The following is a 21,962-nucleotide window of genomic DNA, read 5'->3' as shown; positions in this document are numbered from 1 at the left end:
ACGCACATTAAGCATAGTTCATTTTTGTCCTGGAACTTGTACTTCGCAGCATCGACTCTGGGTGATGCGAGATGTTGCCAGAGTGTGCACACTTCCCATTGGTTAGGGAAAATTGTCAGCAAAGCGGAGCCCGATATGTCTATAAAAACATGAATATCCTACAAGGATGTCTGTGGAATGGTCGACACACGTTTTAAAAAACATCCTGTTTGCTAATTTATTTCGGCTTTAGAAAAAGAAAACAGAATGTTTTTAGCAGTAAGTTGATCCGCTGCTTAAAAAAATGTGTGAAGTATTAAAATTATTTTATTTTCTTTAATTTATTGTCAACAACAGTTCGAATGAAACAAATTATATTTTTTCAGATACATGTTGTGCTTCTTTTGTTGAAAAAACCACCATCTCTTCGTCTTTAAATTCAACTGCATTCCTAAAACACAAAACAAAAAAATCGTGATATTCTAAAGCGGGATGTAATAATAATAAATAAAATTAATAAAATATTAATCAAATATAACATGTAATAATGCGATATTTTGTAGTATATACGATTTTTTAAAGCTTAATAACTTGACGTTTGGTGTTTTCTTTTTAAATAAAACTCCCTCCTTATTTCTTCGGAATTTTCTTTAATTTGTTTTTACTGAAAATGTTAACCAATTTTAATGTCGTAAGTTATTCTTACACGCAAAAAGGGATCTTGAATTACTGAATATTTTTGAACTTAATCAAAACATTAATTTTTATAAAAAGTATAAAAATATTATATACGAAAGAATATAAAGCCCGTGTTCCGAAATGCGTTAAATTTGTCCAATCACATTGTTGTTATAGATTTATGGTAATATCGTTCTTGATACTTGAAGTTGTAGATGGATATGGTCTTTATAACCTCTGTCTAGAAATATTATTTATTAAGTACATATGCGAAAGTTCAGGGGTTGGAATTTAAGGGATGTAGGTGAAATACACTTCTCTCTATTTTTCAAAAATGAGAATTATCTCTATCTAAAATTCTGATCTGATAATCTCTATGGTATCTGCTACTCCAATTACCTTAATTTGAATTTATATTCGTATTAAGTTAATCGCGCACTTTCTTGGTCGTGTTGATGTATTTTCTGATTCTCGCGATGAAAAGTGACCGAGTTTGTTATTTCCATTGATCCATAAAATCCTCGACCTATGTTCGGGACGTATTTTTTTTTCGATGGTTTGTGCCGTGCCTTTGAGATGCTGAAATTAGATTTAATTTATAAGTCGAAAATTTTATGAATTTCATATGACGGCGCAGTACGTGCGCAAAAGTACTATATCTCCCTCATATATTACAATTTTGAAAAAATATTTTAAGTGTTCCATAAAATCAAAAGTTTTTATATGGTGGGCCCTAATTATAAAATAAAGAAACAGTACGTCGTTATTGCGGGGTATCTCAATTATTGTTGGTCTTTTCGTGAAGCAAAAGATGCCGTTTTCAAAACAGTCTAAGCTCGGTTTTTTGAGATACAGAAAAAACATAGAATAACGCCATCTCAATAAGTTAGCGTATTTGCATAAATGATTAATAAAAACGAATATTAAGGGAGAACTTAAATAGATAGTTAGACCATAAGAAAAGTTGTAGACAATAGCTAAACATGAAAATAAAGCTATATCAACGTGTTCCATTTAAAAAATCAGCAAAATTTGTTTAGATTTTGTTTTTTGTTAAGTTGGCAATGCTTTGGAAAATACCCTAAATGAAATAATTAATTATGCGCTTTACTAAACTCTTAGTAATGCCTTTTACTATATGAAGATCCATTAGAAAAAAAAAACTATAGAGACCGCTTGTGATGTAAAATTGTCTCTAAATCAAAAATTTGAATTTCTAATAGTTAATACAAATGTAATTAAGAAACAAAAATGGTTCACTTCAAAACTTTAATTAATAAGAAATAGTCTTTGATTGACGAATGACGATGACTACCAAAATTTACATCTCACAAGAAATATTAAAAGCTACAATTTTTACAAAAATTAAATAAAGAAAGCAAAATGCAGTCCAATAAGAAAATAATTGAAGACGAAGGAAATATAACTAAAACCTACTGGAATATAATAAAAAAAATCGAATTTCTAAAAAAGAGAAAGTAATCACAAATGAAATTGAATAAAACATATTAAATAGATTTTTTACAAGTATTGCTGATAATTTAAAAAGGGTTACCTAAAATCAACAACGATCAAAATTTTCTAAATCAAACCAAAGATCTTAGTTTGTTCAAATTTTCGCAAGTGATCTTCAATCAAGTAAGGGATGTTTTTGATAAATTAAAAAAACAAAAATAGCCAAGATCACTTTGACATATCCATAAAAATCTTAAAGCAAATAAAGAATATTTTAATATACCCTCTTACTCATTTGATAAATTCCCTAATCAACTAATGAGTGTACTCAAATATTTTTAAACTATCAAAATTTTTTCCCATACATAAAGGTGGGGAAGTTACTACAAACAACTTTATACCTATTTCTATGGTATATCTTGTATATCAAAAAATCATTGAATTAGTATTAAAAAACCAAACTAACAAATATTTTGAGAATTTTAGTCTATATTTTATTCAGAAATAAGGAAATACGGAGGGTAGATCAACCGACTCTGCTATCACCAAACTGTCAAACTCTTCACTGGAATCTTCTCCTGAAGATGCCAACTTGGTTGGCGAAACGTGTCGAGTAGGTAAAATTGAGTTTCAGTTTGTGGTAAAACGCGTTATTGTGTATCACCAAGCTGGTTAAAGCTATAGTCAAAGGACAAGAGGAAGGCAACTTCACGAGTGCAATATTCTGCGATATTACTAAAGGATTTGACTGTGACTGACACTCCACTCTATTACAAAAATGAAAATATTACAATTTTAACATCTTGAGCCGAAGCCTAGTTGGTTCATTTCTAGTTGAGAGGGAACAATAGGTTGTTTGTATCAACAAAACCTCGAGCAGTGAGGACTAGGGTTGTGCAGGGCTTAGTAATGGGACCTATCCTCCTTCTCATATATATCAACGATCTTCCTGAATGGTTGGGTTGTTTGCGGACCGCACTTATCTTACTGAAACACTTGCTGAAGCTAATTCTGAATTAACAAGAGCTAAGAACTGGTTTACAAAACTTAGCTCAACCCTTAACGAAGGGAAAATAGTTTCTTTAATCTTCTCTCAAAGGCACATTAACGAAGTAAATAATGGACAAAGTGCAAAATTCTTGGAAATTAATTTAGACCCAAAACTAAATTGTTGTCACCATAAAACATTTTTCTAATACGTAGCCTAAAGCGCGCTGTAGATTGTAATATATTATTGAGAGCATATTAAGCTCTAATTCGCTCCCATTTGCTTTATGGTCAGCCTCCGGTGCAGCAAGAGTCTTTGGCCTACAACGTAGGGTAATTAGAATAATCACAATTTCAAATACAGAGAGGATGTTAGATCTAAATTTTCGGATCTTAAAATTCCTACACTGCCAAGCGCTTATGTACTTACGTGTATAGTTTACGCTTATGAGAAGCAAACCGATTTTTTACATTGAATAAAGTTCAGCCCCTCAAAACACGGAATGGGGAAAACCTCAGACCTGATTTCTTCCATCTTAATGCTAGTAGACTAGGTTGAAATTACAACTGCGTCCGTTTTTTTAATTAACTTAATCACGAGACAAAATAACTCCGAATAAATAGGTTCAATAAGATATCAATGATATCGATCCTCGACTCCCCGCTTTCGGTGAAGTTTCTGTTATAGTCTTCGTTCAGCTTTAATGTATGTCCAGACTCCCACAGAGCGCTTTATGTTTTATGTATTGTACTTTATGTTTTATGTGTATATTAAATTGTAAAATTGTTATTCCATGTTATAAATCATTGCCATGATGTTATACATTTTCTATGTTTGTACCATGCTAATAAATGAAATGAAATGAATTTGAAAAAAAAAATAGTTTCCTTAAAATAACGTTTCTTTAAAAAATATTTTTAAGTGGCATAAAAATTCAAATATGTCTTGCAGAAATCATAATATGCAAATATTGAAATATTGAAAATATTTTTATTAGGTTGACCTTTTGATTTTAGGTAACATCTGTTAAAACATTTTTTCAAAACTGTGATAAACAAGGGAGATATAGTACTTTACTACACTATTGGCCACTCAGTATCTATAAATCCTTGTGCCAATGAATGAATGAATACTGGACTGCAGCCGTATTGTGGCCATTTGTTTGTCCAAGGTCAGATCCACCTATTAAATTGTATCAGGTCATTTTAATAACAGCTTATATATTATGTAAAAATCATGAACATTAATTTATATTTTTATAAAGCTTAACATTTATTTATAAAATTTAATTTGAAAATCAATATTTTTCAGACGTCAGATTTTGTTTACAAATACGGTTTATAACATTCCGAGAATATTCTGAAAAAAAATTACTTTTCTGATATTTTAAAGTACGCGCCGACATATTAATACTTTTCAAAAACAGCGCAAATTATTTTTCGCTTGAAAACCGTAAGAGATGGTTAGCTATAGTTGAGATCTAGCTAAACTCAATTTTATTTTTGAATTATGCCACGATCAAGAAGAAGAGACAACACTGCAAGGGCCAAAATATATGGCAGAGGTATTCGAAAAGCTTACAGAAACAAACGAGGGAATGAAAAGTTTCTTGCGTGATTTGAATTAATGTTATTTTTGGTTATTTTTATTTACTTTTAACTCTTTCTTTCTTGAATATTTGATTCTCAAATATACGTTTTAATTTTAATTTTATAGAAAAGGAAAAGCAGAAAGTTAAAGTAATTGCTTTATGATTTTTATGATTGATGATTTGTACCAGGTTTTGGATATCTGAATAAGCATAAAACTTTCACATAAAACGTTAAAGCAAATTAATGAAAATGTTAAATTTTGGGATTATTTTAACTACATATTAATAAACAATAATACGTACTTTTTTTTTGCTTTGTGTATGAAGAAGAGCACAACTCCGTTTATAACGAACAGCGTTAGGATTAGTAACACCGGCACTATTAACTCTAAAAAAAAGAAAATTTTTAAAAGAAATTTCCGAACGTACATGCACAATTACCTGTTGACATTGTTTCCCGAAAAATTACATGCCAACCAAAGCGCTACAACGAAATCGAAGTGCTTATTGATATCGACTCGCCAGTTGTTTAACTTAATCTGAGAATTTAGGATACAAACAAGTTAAATATCGCCGTTTTACTGATAAATATACTTAAACAACAAAGACCACCATGCCGTAGATAAAACTGATGGTTTAGTTATTGTAGACTTACACGATAAGATTTCAGCTTTTTTAATGTCTTGCGACTGCCATATTTGTTCTAATGTTCTAATATTTCAGCAAAAAATTAATTAGCCAAGAAAATCTGCAAATGAAGCCAAGGAAGCCCTGAATATGTCCAGCAGTTGAATTTAATTCGATTTTTCATAAACAAAACAATGAAAACAAACAAAATTTCAAACATGTTAATCATAATAATACACATAACTCCATTATTAAATTTTATTTTAACTTAAATCAAATGAAAACAATAACAACGCACTTTCCGGACGTAGTAATGTGCAACATAATAAAACATTTAAAACAGAAAATAAACGCATTTATATCTATCTGGACTAGCAACGCAAAAGCTGTACAATATGAACAAAATAAATATTAATAATACAAAATTGGCAATATTATATTTATAAACGATTGTGTCGCAAGATTTTTTTACAGGTCTATGAATTGTTAACATTTTAATTTACTGTGTGGATATTGGCGAATTTTACGGGTTTTATTTAAATTGTTGATCATAGTGTTTACTTCGATAGGTAATAATTGTAATTTGTTACAGTTTCGGACAATGAAAATGCATCCTTCGTATACTTCGTAACATGTAAAATAAATATAATATTAAAAAAATTGATTACAATTACAAGTTTTATCAATTTGGGTCAGTTTAGTTTCTAAACATTTTTTCTTTAAATAAAAATCAGTTTAATTTTAATGACAAAGGCACCATCTATAAAGAATATTTTTTCTTACATTCTTGTCATTTTTATCAGTTTCTACTACTACTACTACTACTACTACTAACAAATTTTCGAAAAGTTTGTTGTATGATTCGCATAACCAACCAAACTAACCAAAACGTGATGTTATTTTCTGTATTACTGTTTTCGATTTGTTTAGATATTGGCCCATGATCATTTGATGCTTTATTTTTGCAATGAAATGTGGGCTATCAAACAAAACAAAATTGAAGGGATAGCAAAGTGAATTTAATTTTAAAAACTGCAAAAAAACAAATGAAACCGATTTAAATGATTTTGTGATGTAGATTGGTATTATTTGCCCGCCTGTCGACGTGGAAGTTTAGAAGAGAATTTATGCGAAATTTCTCAGTGATAAATTTAATAAACAATGAGCGCAATAGGAGGCTTCTTTGTCAATTACGTAATGTTACAGTAGAGACACCAACTGACGCCAAAGTATAAACTGATATTACAAATATCTCTGTATACATATTGTCGTGGCGTCACATAGATCAAAAGGTTTCGAAAATCTACGAGAATTTATAAAAAATCAATTGCAGTGGCTCTTTCCAACTGACGTTACCTTTATACAATACAATTTAATGAAGTATCGGTTCTCGATATAGTCTATAACTAGTCAGTCGTTGAAAAAATGAAGGATGCAGCTACATATAGCAAAAAGACTTTTTATTCATATAATATTTCGACAAATTGGGATATGAGCTGCGTCATATAATAGTGTTTCGTAGTATAATATAGGTATATCAGTGATGAGTGTAAAACAAAATCCAATAAGTCTTATTGAGGACGTCTGTGCATTGTTTTTGCATTTACAGTGAAAATAAATAACACTAAATGTATTTACAGCTAATTTCGAAGAGGTACTAGTGATGTTTGTACAATACGATAGATATTTACAATTTTTACAGGTTGTGGAATGTTGTGTCAGGAAACACGCACTATTGGCTTAATTTTTCACATTCTTTTGTTGGATTGAAGTTTTATTTTATGTGAAACCAAAAAAACTTATTTTCATATTTTCTGGTCGGAGGCATTGGTGACAAAAGTCAGCCAGTCAGAAAATTTACACAATGTTTCGGTGAGTTATGTCATTGACTCTTATCAAGTGCCAGTTCGATATCCTATTAGTGTCACCTTCAAAGAAACGTTGAATGTTCTGAACAGGGTCTACCATGAAACTAAGGCAACAGTAAGAATGGGAAAGGTTAAGGTATCAGGTTAACAGTAAATATCTCAGAACCGGCAAATTACCTAAAAAGCAAATGTAAAAAAAAAGACATAAGTTTGGCCAAACCGTACACAACAGTAAATTAATTATTGGTTAGTTTGCCAATTATTTTGAAAGTTAAGCTGCGGCATAACGTAAAAGATTTACGCTTTGATTTATAAACCAACAGTTTTGGGTTGGTACTTATTTCTTACAATTTTCAAACCGTTTTTGTGAGCAAGAGTTTGGGACAAATTCGAAAGTTTTAGACGTAAATGTAGAATGGGTTGAATAGACTAATCTTTGCTCTAAAAGAATTTCCAAATCAGAGTCGTCACTTTCGGATGTTCATATTCATCTGAACAATCTATTTATGATGTTCTTGAAAACTGTGCATTAATTTTTCGCTTTTGCTAAGGAAAAATTTATAAAAACATCAAAGGCACAAGTTGTATTACGCGCATTTACTGGAAGATAATCTGCAAACTGACATGACAGTTACCAAACTGAAGAAACTGAAGAAACAACAGACTAGTGATTTGAAACCAGATTACAACTCGTGTAAACAGTAAAGACTAGTAACGCACACTCCACACATGCTAAACAAGTTTTAAACTAATGTGAAACCAAAGCTAAAATTTCATTGACGCAGGAATTTCATTCATCTAATCTAACAGCCCCTTCAGTGAAAGAGGAACAAATCGAAAAGAAACAAAAAAATGTTAATAAAAAATCTGATGACCCCAAGAGTGTACCGAAAATGCCTAAATATAAGTATCACTGTCAACCTATTTATATTTTATCAAATTTGTGCCTTTAATGTTTTCTTTAATAAAGAATGTATTTAGAGTTAGAAAATAAAAGCGAAACTTACAAGTAACGGTATCAATGATATATGAATATGATACTTTATATTTAATTTTTAATTTAAATTAATTAATTGATTAAATTAATTTTAATTTAATAATAACAATAATAATATTGATGAATTCAATTCATATATCTCAAAACTGAAATTTTTTATTGTCTCATATTGCCCAATTATGATCAGTATTTAAAAAAAAAAGTAATCTTACTCAAAATATAGTCATAAAATGTTTTCTCCTCAAATAATTATACACCTATGATCTGCCAACTTGCCGAACCAACGGCGACGCATCACTGGCAAAATGGCGCCCGAGAAGTCTACTTAAAAACTAGTTACGAGATTATTTCATTTGTTTTACAAGACTGCGCCAACGAGTCGCAAAACTCCGTATCCAAACTCGTTAAGGCCGAAATTTATTAAAAGACAAATATACTTCAGAGGAGGACTTCATTAAAACTGAGTCGCGGGAATATTCATTATATTTTGGCATTATTTAATTAAATACGTACTCGCGGACGTTGTTCTAATTAGTAAAAATTAATGAAGGTACGATTTTGTCAAGGGTCCAAACTAATTGCCCCCCGCACGGGTATGAATGATTGCCAGAGACGATGAGACATGATGGAAGCGTCAATTAATTTTATTTCTTCTTCGTCTGTCTGAGTTTGGTAATTTGTTTTCCCAACCGACAGCCTTTACGTGTTTATTAAGTTTTCAGAGGCGATTGAAAATTAAAAATTTCCGAGGTGAAATTTAAAACAATTTAAGCAAAATCGAAAAAATATGTTTTTATAATGACTGATAGTATATTCACAAATCATAATCATAAACCACAATCAAAGCAGTGCCTTCGTTTTTCAGGTTGTATCGATACCAAAATCAGGTATTTGGGTGCAGTTACGAGCACAATCAAATTAAAATTCAAATTTTAATATTTTATAAAATTTCGGAAAATCGTTAATAATTTACCGACAAATTAAGTAAACCTCTCTATTCTGTGGTCTAAAGCAAAAACTTTATCTTCGAACAAAAGGGAAAGAAAGGACGAACGCGATGCACCGTTGTCAAATATAACTACTGGACCAATCAGTGCATTAGAAATTCTGTCAGTAGAATTTTTAACGTTTGTATCTTGGCCTTATGCCATTGCTATGTTTGTGGGTGCCATATTTTTCTTCGAAAGTTTAAATTTAATATGTACGTAAGTGTTACTGTATGTTGGGTAGTTTGCTTATGTTTACTTGGTTATTGTGTACTTATTATAAAACTTTTATTATAAACTTTTCCAATTACAGAAAAAAGAGGAGGCAATTGCGTGTAGTTGACCAATATTTTGTACAGTATTTTAGAATGTCCATTAAAAGTCAGATAAAAAACGAAAACATTTCACACAATGGAAAATAACGGAAATAATGGAAAAAACAAATTGATATAATATCACCAGTTGCTATTGCTGGTGTGAAAAATATTTCTGATATTAAATATTGCTATTGAAGTTCTCAAGTTATCAAAATTATGAAAAATATCCTCCCATAATGATAATTTGCAATTATCCTTTCGAAAATTTACTTTTGAAAAGCAAAAACGTTCAGAAGAAATTTATTATTCTGTTGGCTCCTTCCCCTAAAATACGCTCAAAGAACGTACGGGAAATGAAATTCTGCTCGTTTTCAATAGAATTGGATTCAAGAATAGGAAGTGCGCACCCCCAATAGGAACACGTCTGGATTCTCTTGGGTTCTCTATTCTATCGCGGTCAAGAATAAGGGCCTAGTAGATGTGAGTGTTTTCGTGGAAATAAAAATAATCGAGTATAGAGCTGTTATGAAATATTTGCCTTTGAAAGGCAATACTCCTACGCAAATTAAACTTGAGTTGGATTCTGTGTATGGGGACTCCGCACTGTCATTTACCACATCAAATTTTGGGCAGCTGAATTTAAACGTGGCCCTAAGAGTTTAGGAGATCGTGAACGTTCAAGACTTCCAACACCTATAACTACTAACGATAATATTAAAGTAAGCGAAATAGCAGTGTTTAAAAAAATGTACGAAAAACGTGTTTGTCACATTTTAAATAAAGATTTAGGCATGAGAAAGCTGTCCGCGCGTTAGGTACCGCATTTACTCACGTTAGAGCAATGAACGTTTCCAACGCTCTGTTAGCGTAGTTTAGGCGCAATAAACCCGAGTTTTGGGGCCGATTAATTACTGTAGATGAAACTTGGATACACCATTATATGCACGAATAAAAAATACAGTCAAAACAGTGGACTGCGAAAGTGGAAGAACCGACTCCGAAAAAAGCAAACACTGTTTTTTCATCTAGGAAAGTGATGGCGACTGATTTTTGGGATGGCCATGGAGTCATCTTAATCGATTACTTTCAAAAAGCAAAAACGGTCACATTTGCAAAAAAAATCCTGTTTCACTAAGACAAACGCGCCAGATCTAGCCCCAAGCGACTGTGTGGTGTTCCCTCATCTGAAAACTGCGCTCGAAAGATAAAGGTTTTCGTCAAATGAATCATTGGCAGAAGTGTATAGAGTTACAAGGAGACTATGTCGAAAAAAAAAAAGAAAGAATGTCTTGTATTATTGTTAGGTCGAAGTTCAAGTAACCCTCGTACTTGCACACTATCTCTGTTCGCTTAAGTTGACTCTTGAAAATATCTACAATTTGGTAATCATTCCACCAACTTTACATATCAGTGAGCCTAACAATTGTAGGGTCTGCAATATATATGGAACTGTCGGAAAAGTTATGTTAGAAAATAATATCAAGTCCTAACATAACATTATAAAAAATTAGTTTTCAGTTACAAAATTAAGCCATTAGTGTCGGAAATCGCTACGATAGAAATAATAAACCAACAGTCTCATACGAAGGTAGTGAAATTGCTACGACGCTGTAAGAATTCCACGGTACTCTAAAACAGTTTTCTTTATATGTAGAAAACTAACGGTCGCGTCGAAATTAATCAAGTTATTGCACTCATACATCAGATCACCTCACTCGAACATCACGTCTTACGTCAATGTCAAATCAGCACTAATTTGCGACATTCGTCTAAGTTCCCTTCGACCGCGATTGGAACATCTGCTGGTGCCGCTCGTGTGATTACTGTATCCAGAGTCTGAACCTAAAGCTGAATCTTGGGAATACGGTTTTGGAACCGGCCTGAAGGTTGCCATACTGCTCATGATGGGCATAGTATCGTATGGACCCGGGATCTGGCTCATGCATTGGATATTTTGAGCGATGCTTGGAATTTGACGTCTTTGGTTTGGGGGTTCCACGCTCCCCACCCGTGGGTAGAGTTGTAGGAGAGCGTCCAGAAGGACGCCTTCATGGAATTCTTGCCGTCTCCTATCGAGAGTTCTGGAAAAAAGCATTCTGTTAGTGGACAATTACTAAACATCCATTAGACCATCGTCAGTTATTTAAGAAAACCCCATTCAAACGACCGGTAGCAACCTCTGTCGACTTCCTTCTGGTTAGCGAATACCTTTTGGTCTGACGTTTTAAAGTGACACTTTGCACACACCTGATTGGTGCATAATTGGTTATTTTAGATTAGGGAGTAGAAAACAACATTTACTTCATTTTAAAATGAATTAGTTTTGCTTAACATTCTTGTTAACACTTTAAAGCACTAAAATTGGCTCTTTCACAATTTTTAACAGTTGGTACAGTAAACTAAGATGCATACAAATTTTAACCTATTACATTTGGGATTTGGAGCAGGTGTTTTAATATGCTGCTACTAGAGTGGGAAGACTTCTTAGGTGTACACTTTCTACGAACCCACTTACCTCTGTTTTTTGTTATTGGGTATAGGTGGCAAGGGTTCGTGCGGCCTCCTTATTCGGGGTATGCTTCTTCTAAATTGAGAGGTTGTTATCCTATACGGCGGAGGCGGTGCTTCCAGTCTTCTCCTCTCCATATCTCCTCCGAGGCTCAATTCGTCTTCAGCGAATTCGTCTTCGCTATGTGGCGCATGTCTCTCCATATCCGTGTCCGCATCGCTCAGCTCTTCGTATACTGGATTGTATAAGTCTTGGGAGCAGTACGGATCTGGACCGGGCGATGAACAGAGAAACACCGGTGGATGTTGTGAGATCGGATAGCCGCTGGGGTAGTGGACATTATTTTTTACATCTATCATCTAAAAAATATAGACGCGTATAATATATACGATGTATTTCTACATGGTCACCATTTCTTACCTCGATAGATGGTGCTACGATATGCCCGCTTGTAAGTTGATGGAGGTGATGATGGTGCGCAGGCGTAGGCCTCGGCATAACATCGCTGAGATCTTCGTACAACCCTGTGGTAGCCGCGCCGTCGCAGTTATTTTGCGGAGAATTTTTGCATGGCAAAAAGTTTTGTACCCTCTTGTGTCTGAAACAATAAATGTCAGCTATAGTTTAATAAACTCAAACTGTTATGTATGGAGTACAATACGTTCTGAGTCCCGTTCTTTTCAATCTGTGAAAAAACTTATTTCCTGTCATTCACATCTTACGCAAAAAATCTCCCGGAATTTGCGAAACTTTTATTAACAGTAAATAAGAACAAGGGTGAAATCAAGTCAAATATTTAGGTATTTACTTGAACCGCCACCTGAGATGGGATGTTGATGTTACTTATACAACAGAGAAAATCAGAAGCCTTTTAGTGTTTAAAACTTATGTATTATGAACTTATGGAAATATGCATTAGATATTGTCTCACATAACTAGGGAGAAGCGACACACTCTCTAATTAAAAGATGTGATAAAATTCAAAAATTCATACTAAACGTAATATATAAAAAGCCTCAGAGAAGAACTGCACTGTAGTAGATCCAGGTGAGCCATTTTGTTATAGTGTATAGTACAACGTAAATGCAAAGCGCTCACAATTGCCATACCTACCTCGCACCTAAATTATACAATTGTATACCCGAGAATATAAAAATACAATTCTTTAAGCTTATTAAAAAAAAACGTAAATTGTGGTTTGTTTAAGGTAAAAGTAGCTTTATAAAGTATAAAGCAACTCATGGTGATGGTTACTTTGTTCTTTGTTCTATGGTTTTGTACTTGCGCAATAGAATGTATGGCGAAGAAATGTGTTTTATCAATTTTTCAACGAAACTTCCACGGGCTACTGTAATGCTTTTTACAAAACTTCTGGATTCCTCCTGCGTCGGTTTTTGCTTAGTCGTCAGCAATTTCGACTAAGCAAAAACCAACGCAGGAGGAATCCAGAAGTTTTGTAAAAAGTGTTTTATCAGATTGATCAAGTATAAGTACTAAATCTTTAATATACTAAATGATCAATCAATCAAAAACGTTAATTTCAAAAATCAAGGAAACTTTTACGTGATTTGTTTGACCCTCAGAATACATAGCTATTAATTAAAATGTAATAAGTTAAATGTACAGTTTATTTATTGTTTCTGCGTTACATTTAATTAAGTACCTAATTATTATAATTATAGTATAACCCGTACACCGTTGTCACTAAAAATTTTTTTTCATTAATGGACGTTTTTATTATTTACCCTGTTAAGAATTAAAATTATCAGTGTATTAAATGTAATACTTTTTTGGATAAATGAATATTATTACTATTATTATTGTTAATTGTTCACGAACTTGAACATTAATCAAAATGGTAGTTTTACAGATATGTATATCATTGTTTTTTTTTAAGTTATCGTCCAATGAAACCACTGAACAAAACTTCTAAAACAATGAAGACAACAATAATTTTGCAGTAAGAATAAAATTTTTAAGAGACATTTAAAAATTTTCTAAAAACGGGTGGCAACCGAACTCAAAATTTATTAAACAAAATAATACTGATGGTATATCTATAAAACGAAAACTACTTGTATTTTCAAGTAATACAATACAAACTGTTTTTTCTACTCCCATCTGTAAAATACCTCGTTATAGAAAAATGCTCAAAATGGTAAAACAATAGATTTTTTCTATTCCTTTCTATGAAATACTTAATTATACACAAGAAAGTGTCATTTTACCACGCCAGTTTCGTTTCACGCGGATTCGGACATTTCCATATTACCGCAGAGATCCCTTACCGCACGGGTTTAGGAGCAACACGGCTTGAATTTTGACATTTCTTTATTCTGGCGGTCATGTCAGTGAATGCATTCTTGGTGTTTTGCAAAAATGTACCCAAAAACTAACGGTCGTAGAAAAAGGATAGTATGCAACACGTTTGGTAAACTTTATAAGTCGCTCGTTTATTAAATACTCGCTCCGTTCGTGCCAAATAAACTTGTGACTCAAACGCCGCTCACCACACTTGTTGCATAATTTACCACTAACCTTTTCTCAAATTGATTTTTATAAAAACGCGTCAGTAAGCGAAATACTTTGACGCGAACATTTAATATGTACAAACGATACATTTGCACATTTCCCTGGGAAACAGGAAGTTTATGAAAATTCAGCGCGGATGAGATAATTTTTTAAAATATTTTTTTATCATTGGGCTGCATAAATCCCATTTTAAAGTTTAAGGTAAATGAATTATAATCAACCCCTTTCGAGATTACTTGGAAAGGTAATGGCGCGGATTCAAAAGCTTCATCGAGCGTATTGAATTTCTAAATTAAATAATCTTCAGGCAGCCGGCAGATTGTGGATAAATATTTCCAGTCTAACGGTAACATTCTGGCAGGGTTTTTTAAATAACAATTCTAAATGAGAGATTGCCCATGTGCTGCTCGCTGACAAATCTTAAAATTATAACTTTCTAAATCATTGTTAGATAAAAATATCGTCAAAAACAACAGTTTCGTAAGTTTGTTTTTATTGTAAAATCCCCTGAGTCGTATATAAACGCGAAACAAAATTCGCAAACTTGTTAGAAAACAACAAATCCGCCAGAAATTGTTCTCGGTTATTCGAAACGAAAATTTATCCCTTGTTTCTCTACAAAACCGGTTCACGTTCCCTAATTCGAATTGATTGATGACCCGCAGAGTGATGATATGAAAAATTTATGCTTAGCATCTTTTATATTTATATTTTAGCGGGGCATTAAATTGTGTCGGCACCACTTTGCCTCCAGCGGCGTAGCCGCAATAACGGCGCTTTCTGGCTAATTTTGGAAATTAGGCAACACCAACAATACGAAACTCTTATTCGCGAAAGCGTTTTGCACAGTATAAGTTTACAATATATTTGATTTGATATGTTGATAAGTGTAAAAAAAAATTATAAGCAAAGTTGTTTTGACGAATGAAAAATTTTATATTCGGGGTGTGTCCTAACCTCTCTTACAAAAGGAACGAGCAGAATTCTAACCTAATTTTAATATCGTTTTCGAAACACAGGTTTGATGCGATTTCTTTTTATTATTAGTTAGTGGCGAGTAAACATAAGGTGAGCAATTTAAATGATTGCTAACTATTAAACCGTAAGGGCTACCAGAAGAATGCAAGAAACGTTTTTTTTGTTTCAATTGCCTGGTCAATCGACGGAAATAATTTTAAAAATACATTGAAGTTTATATGAATTTATTCTGAGAACTAAATTGGGTCGATATTTTTATTGGGATTCCCGTGTTAGCTAAGTATCGTATTCGGGATTCCTTGAAGAGGTAAACTGGACACACAAAAGCATAATAATTTATTGTAAAACACACATTATTATTAAATAATGATAAATAACATTCTACAATTGCAAGATATCATATAAAACATTTTGATCGAATTTGATTAGTCAATTAATTAATTAAATAAAAATTATAGTACTCATCTAAAGTGAAATAATTGAAAAGTTCAAAATGTACGAAGTAAAGTATTAAAGTCCGTTATTACATGTACCAAATTTTATAGGAATGTCATTTGTCACTAATTAATAATAAAAACAAAATGCATAATTATTTTTTTTGGCTGTATCCCAAAAAATTTTAGCGCCACCTTTTCGTTTTAAAATTAGGTCCGAATTTTCCTTTTTTTATATTTTAATAATTGCAGAAACGGAGCGGAAAAAGTAGCAATATAAATATGCAATTTATTTCAAAAATTAGTTTTCATATTGTTGGGGATGCTCCAAGAATATTTTAAATTTAAATAAACAATTCGATGACGTCAGTATTTAAAAAAAAATTACAACCGACTATCACGCTGGCCTGTTTTCGTTTTGTCTGATATCACCCGGCACTAGAAAAAAGTAAAAGTATGGGTCGGCTTTCTCGTAAAAGTTCAAATTGTGTACTCAGCAACTTGTCTTGTATTGTACAAATTAAAACTAATCTGATTATAATATAATTGCTGTTTGTAATACTGTTAGGCAGCTTAGAAGTGCTGGAGTTTGGACAGTTTCGCAATAAACATAAAGTTAGGTCAACAAGACGGTTATTCGAAATTGTTCGACATATTGTTCACATACTGTATATTTCATATACCCTATTTTAAGACCAACCTGTTCTAGAGACGGAAACTTGGCGTTGTGTCACGAATGATACGATTGCAATTGCTGCCAAGTCTACAAAATTAAGCTAATTATATCGAATCAGAGGCAGTCGTCAGTCGTCGCTTATCTATATGTGTAGGTATACGAAAATCAAATTTTTCGAAAGTCTCATCGCATAAATATTTTATATTATATCGCGGTAACGGCACGAAAAAAAATCTTTGTTTTGTCTATTCTCAGTTGTGTGTAATTTGGCTTTTACGGCGATAACTTTCGAACGATTTGAGCTAGGGGATTGACATTTGGCCCTTTCTTAACAGTCGACGGAACACATACATCAATACACAAGGAGAGCGACCTGACACCGGCATCCATATTTTCTTCGCGATTGTTCTTTTTCTAGCATTTCTAAGGACAAAGAAAGTATAACAAAAACAAAGTTTGGTCTCATGATGGAAGTTATGGAGGTTGGAGGGAGGGAAGTATATTTCAAGTATTTAAAAAAATAAGGGTTTTAAATTTAGAAGGGGGAGGGTTACCCTCCCCTGTAACATGGAGTAGTTGGGCTCAATCGGACTTCGGGAGGAACTTTATGAATTTTTTTTAGGTTACTTTTTGTAGTAGTTCTGTGTTCCAGAGAAAAAAGTTTTTTCTCGAACCCTATTTACGCTATCAGAAAAATTATTGTTTGGACCCATTACTTTTATTTCCTTTATGTACAGGGTGTATATGTTATTGACAAAAAACTAAAAAGTCTCTGTTTTTAACTTTTACTTTGAGTCCGCTAGATATTTGAGAAAATATTGTTCGAAATTCCTATGTCTGGTACAAATTGCGGTACAGATCGAGGAGATATTTGACGGGCACTTTGTACAGAGTGATTGCACAAAACAGTTTAATTCATTTTTCGAAAGTTACATACAAAGTATAGTATGCACCACGTTGATAAATTCTTCAGTCAGTCGTTTGTTGCATTTAACCGAAATATGATTATTACCTACTTACCTATTGCATACAGATTGTATAGCGCATTCAAAAGGGATGGAAAAAAATATCCACCTTAAATTATTACTGAGCTTTTCATAAATAACTTGTAATAGTGGGTTTGTAACCAGAATTCGGCAAGATGAGGTTTTCCTGATGTTAAAAATTTAAATGTGCTTTCAGTTTTTCCGATACAATTTGGGGGCCGGCGGATGTGTTATTTGATCTATATTTAAAACGATTTTTTTTTTAGAAAATAGTCCACCTATACAACTTTTTGGTTTCTCATTTAAATTTTTAATATGTTATCAATCCACATTGCCACAAGAATTAGAACAAAATTATCAAAATTATTTATCCAAAATTAAAGCCAAATTGAACATGCGACTTAGTCTGTGGTACAAAAAAAATATTTTTTAGACTTAAATAAATTGTATTAGATCGAATTTGGAGAAGCATTTTTCCAGAAGGTTTTAGAGATACGCCACATTAGATAAAAATATCATTTCGGTAATCAGTTATTGCTTTCCAATTCGTTGATGCACTACAGCTCTATATATATGCAGATGATCGATTACTTTAAAGTCCAAATCAATTGTCTCGCTATACGTGCACTGATACGAAACGCGTTATTGGGCGACAGTTTGGTTTGCATTGGAAGTCTTTTCCGTTATGTCGCGTCCAAATCACTTATTATTTCATGCAAAAAAACGTGTATGAATGTATGAATATTTAATAAATAGAGGATTCATTAAACAAGAAGCTTTAACAAAAACCTGCCCAATTTTTTTAAAAAAGAAACTTCCACAGGTTAGTGTAATACTATTTACAAAACTTCTGGATTCGTCCTGCGTCGGTTGTTGTTGAGTCGAACTTGCTAACGTTTCGTCAATCATCCTATTGGCTTCTTCGAGCTTAACTGAAACTGGCTCGCATTTTACTTTGTACCTGCTTATATATTGTTTTACGGGGGCGGAGCTTAATGAGAGGCATAAACATCGTCGCGGATGATATCCCATCATGTCAAAACCTCAGCCGCTTATACAATTCTTCGAAAATCTTTGTTTGCATTACTTCGAGAAAGAATTCATCATACCTCTAAGGAAATAGATCAAATCAATAAGACTCTACTGTCTCCACATCTTGAAATTGCTGCCATCCGCCATCTCCATCCGAGTTCGATACTCTTTCAAATCACATTCAGAAATTTGAAAAACTAACGTCAACGAAATCATTTCGAATGTCGAGGCTATCCTAAACAAACTGCTCTCTCAAACAGATATGAAATTCGATTTGAAACTGCAAAAATCCTCAAAAAATCAAAACGTCTGAACGCATTGCTCTAAAATCTCTAAAATGTAATCCCGACATCATAATCCTAAAAGCAGATAAAGGAAATGCTACGGTGGTCATGAGCACAAATGAATATCGAAAACAGTTCAACATATTCTTACAGATGGATCATATCGTCAAGTTAAAAAAGATCCTACGTCATTCTATGGAACGCAACCTTAAATCTGCTATTAAGGCTTCTTCTCTATCAAACTCCGTGAAAAAAGTCTGTTGCCTCCCATGACTCTAAAATTTCTCATCTCTACGGACTTCCAAAGATTCACAAACCAGGATTACCCATTCGACCTATTGTCAGCACTATTGGTTCTCCAACATATTCTCTAGCAAAATATCTAGCTTTCTTATTAAAACCTTTTACAGGGAAAACTGATAGTTTCGTACTTAATTCCTTTCACTTCATTGAACAAATAGAAAGGTTCACATGGAGGTTTACCCCTTCGCCGTATACCTATACTTTATATCAGCAATTGCCGAACACAATCACGAAATCGGATATAAAATTTTAATTCGATAAAACTAAAATTCTTGCATGTAATCAAAATCCGAGAATCTATAGAAATCTATAAGCAACGATCCCAGACAATGTTTATGCCCCTCATTTAGCTCCGCCCGCCTCAAACAATACATAAGCAGGTACAGAGTAGAATGAGAGCCAGTTTCCGTTAAGACGCCAATATCCGAATAAAAGACATTGTTACGAGTAAATTATTGAATGAAAGAAAAAACGTCTGGACAATAGTGAAGATATGATAAGGAAACTATATTATCTTTATCAAAACCAGATTGTTCCTACTTTGGATAACCTGAAAACAAATCTGGAGGAACTTGAAAAAAATATAATTAATTAAAATTAAAAAATAATCAAAATTATAGTAAAATGGGATTTAAATACCGTAAAATAGAAAAAAAAAACAAAAGGTATATATCCGAAAACGGAGGTATAATTCACGCTGTATCAGAAGAGGTATTTATTCCAAACTCCCTGCTGTTGTCTGCGAAGAATATTAAGAACTCTGGCTTTTATTATCATGAACATACAAGTGCAGAACTTTTTTAAAACTGGTTTCAAAATTATCTTTTAAAAATATTGCGGATAAAAGTGTCATTGCAATGGATACCGGAAGGTACACAAAAAACACCAAACAAACAAAAACTGAAATTTGTTACAAAATAATAGTTATTTTGAATCCAGTTACTTTTGGAAATGTGAAATTTATATGCTATTAAAAAAACAATATACATGTACATGTCTTAGTTTAGCTGAACAGATTGCATATCTTTCTCTATATCATCGTATATTCAATCCCAGAGAATAGAACATTTGTGGTACGAAGGAATATCCAATTTGAGCATAGAAAATGTTTCTTTAAGTTCGAATTAATTGAAAGTATGAATACTAATATACTTTTTAAAAATTGCATTGCACATTTGAATACGAAATAATACAGAGCCATAGAGTGAAACAAGATTTGATTTTGAATAAAAACGTACGTACTTTAAAACACTTTAAAAGTCCGTCCCTGATGCACTGTTCTACTGCTCTGGTGTATTATTGCCGTTTGCAGGTTATTTCGATAATTGCCGTCAAAAGTCAAGACAATACTTCCTCGAAGCTCCCCTGACCGAGTTTTCGCTCACTCGCCTTGGCCACTAAAGCAGGGCAAGATAAATAGAAATAATAGAATTCTTTTTTATCAATTTCTTTAAATGATGTTTATATCCTATTCCTAAATTTGGATTCTTAAAATTTCAATACATTTTTCTTTGCCCCTTCTGTAGCACACCGACCTCGAAGCTACGCTTATGATATGGCTTAAGCCATTTTTTGCTTTGTCAGTCGGGCGCTCGGGGAATTAATATTTAAGGGCAAGGCATCGATCTTGGCAGGAATAAATTCCTCTTTTTTGTGGAAAGATTAATGAGGACCGTTTTGGTGTGACACTACAACGCCGAATCCGAGATATTAAATATTTACACAACATACATAATAAAATTGCGACGAGAACGTGAGTTATTATAAGGGGACGTTGTAAAAATAGGGGCTGATGCATAAGATTGATTTATTATATTGGTGTACGTCGATTTTTTCGCACCGGATAAACTAAAATAATGGACTGACGACGCTATTAAATTTAGTTTGATCGTACTTGTAACGTTAGGAGGTCCGTCGGTGGCATTTAATCCAAATAAATTGCAGATTTTACACTTTATTTCTATATAAATTTAAGGTTCAGCCTCGCAAGACGGAAAACGAAAGTGAACCTATTTGACATAACAATAGGTTGACACTATAGCTATAGAACAATGCTTTAAAACATAGACCTGACAAATCTCAATTCGCTAACTTTAGAATTGTCAAAGAATTCTTCCTAAACTATAAAACTATAAACATTCGGATTAAACATATTTGGTCAAACGACCATTTGGCCGGCAGTACATCCAGTTAGCATATTACTTATTATTAATGAAACATTCTATACAGGGTGTGTAACATAATTAATAATTGTTTCATCGAATTCCTTGTTTCAAGAGATTCAGAGACTGCAGCCTACAGAATATATCCATGAATATATGAATGATGCTGAGAACCTACCCGGAAATAAAGCTTTTCTTTTAGGTTTCATTTTAGGTTCAAGAAGCAAGATGTTAAATTGGAAATGTAAGTAAAGTGTGTACATTGTATGGAAATATTCCCATCGCAGAAAATTCATTGGAATTTGTTTTTTTTTTTAAATTGTTCAGTTTTGTTTATAAAACGCAAGATTCCAGATAATAAATCTTGTGGTGTATTGATCTCATTTTAAAGCAATTAGAAAATTTCGATAACACAAATTTAAGTTTAAAGGCTTTTATAAATTATCTATATTTTATCCCATATCACATTATATATATATATATATATATATATATATATATATATATATATATATATATATTATTAGATGCAGTTAAATAAGCCGTCAAATTTTATATATTTTCACGTATTGATTCACGG

General features: G+C 32.7%; 1 protein-coding gene and 1 long non-coding RNA gene across 4 annotated transcripts in view; both read right to left on the bottom strand.

Annotated features, from left to right (window-relative positions):
- Window positions 1-295: 295 nt before the first annotated feature.
- On the bottom strand, window positions 296-5,265 carry LOC132705834 (uncharacterized). 2 transcript variants are annotated; one of them, XR_009619520.1, is made up of 4 exons: window positions 5,133-5,265; window positions 4,995-5,079; window positions 1,057-1,236; window positions 296-430 (listed from the first exon to the last, which is right to left on the bottom strand). It is a non-coding gene; the product is annotated as an uncharacterized LOC132705834 (long non-coding RNA). The 2 variants fall into 2 exon arrangements; XR_009619521.1 differs by lacking the exon at window positions 1,057-1,236.
- Window positions 5,266-5,562: 297 nt separating this feature from the next.
- LOC132702325 (uncharacterized) overlaps window positions 5,563-21,962 on the bottom strand; it is a 96,893-nt gene continuing 80,493 nt past the window's right edge. For both annotated transcript variants that reach the window (XM_060670894.1, XM_060670903.1), the window contains exons 4-6: window positions 12,416-12,593; window positions 12,002-12,354; window positions 5,563-11,567 (exon numbers count right to left, since the gene is read on the bottom strand). In XM_060670894.1, the coding sequence (XP_060526877.1) occupies window positions 11,216-11,567; window positions 12,002-12,354; window positions 12,416-12,593 (883 nt within the window). In that variant the 3' untranslated portion in view covers window positions 5,563-11,215. The remainder of the gene's footprint in view (window positions 11,568-12,001; window positions 12,355-12,415; window positions 12,594-21,962) is intronic.

This window comes from Cylas formicarius, unplaced genomic scaffold (genome assembly GCF_029955315.1).
Source record: "Cylas formicarius isolate icCylForm1 unplaced genomic scaffold, icCylForm1.1 PGA_scaffold_10__41_contigs__length_53128322, whole genome shotgun sequence".
In the NCBI taxonomy this organism is placed as follows: domain Eukaryota; kingdom Metazoa; phylum Arthropoda; class Insecta; order Coleoptera; family Brentidae; genus Cylas; species Cylas formicarius.
This window is presented reverse-complemented; position numbering and strand designations above follow the sequence as displayed.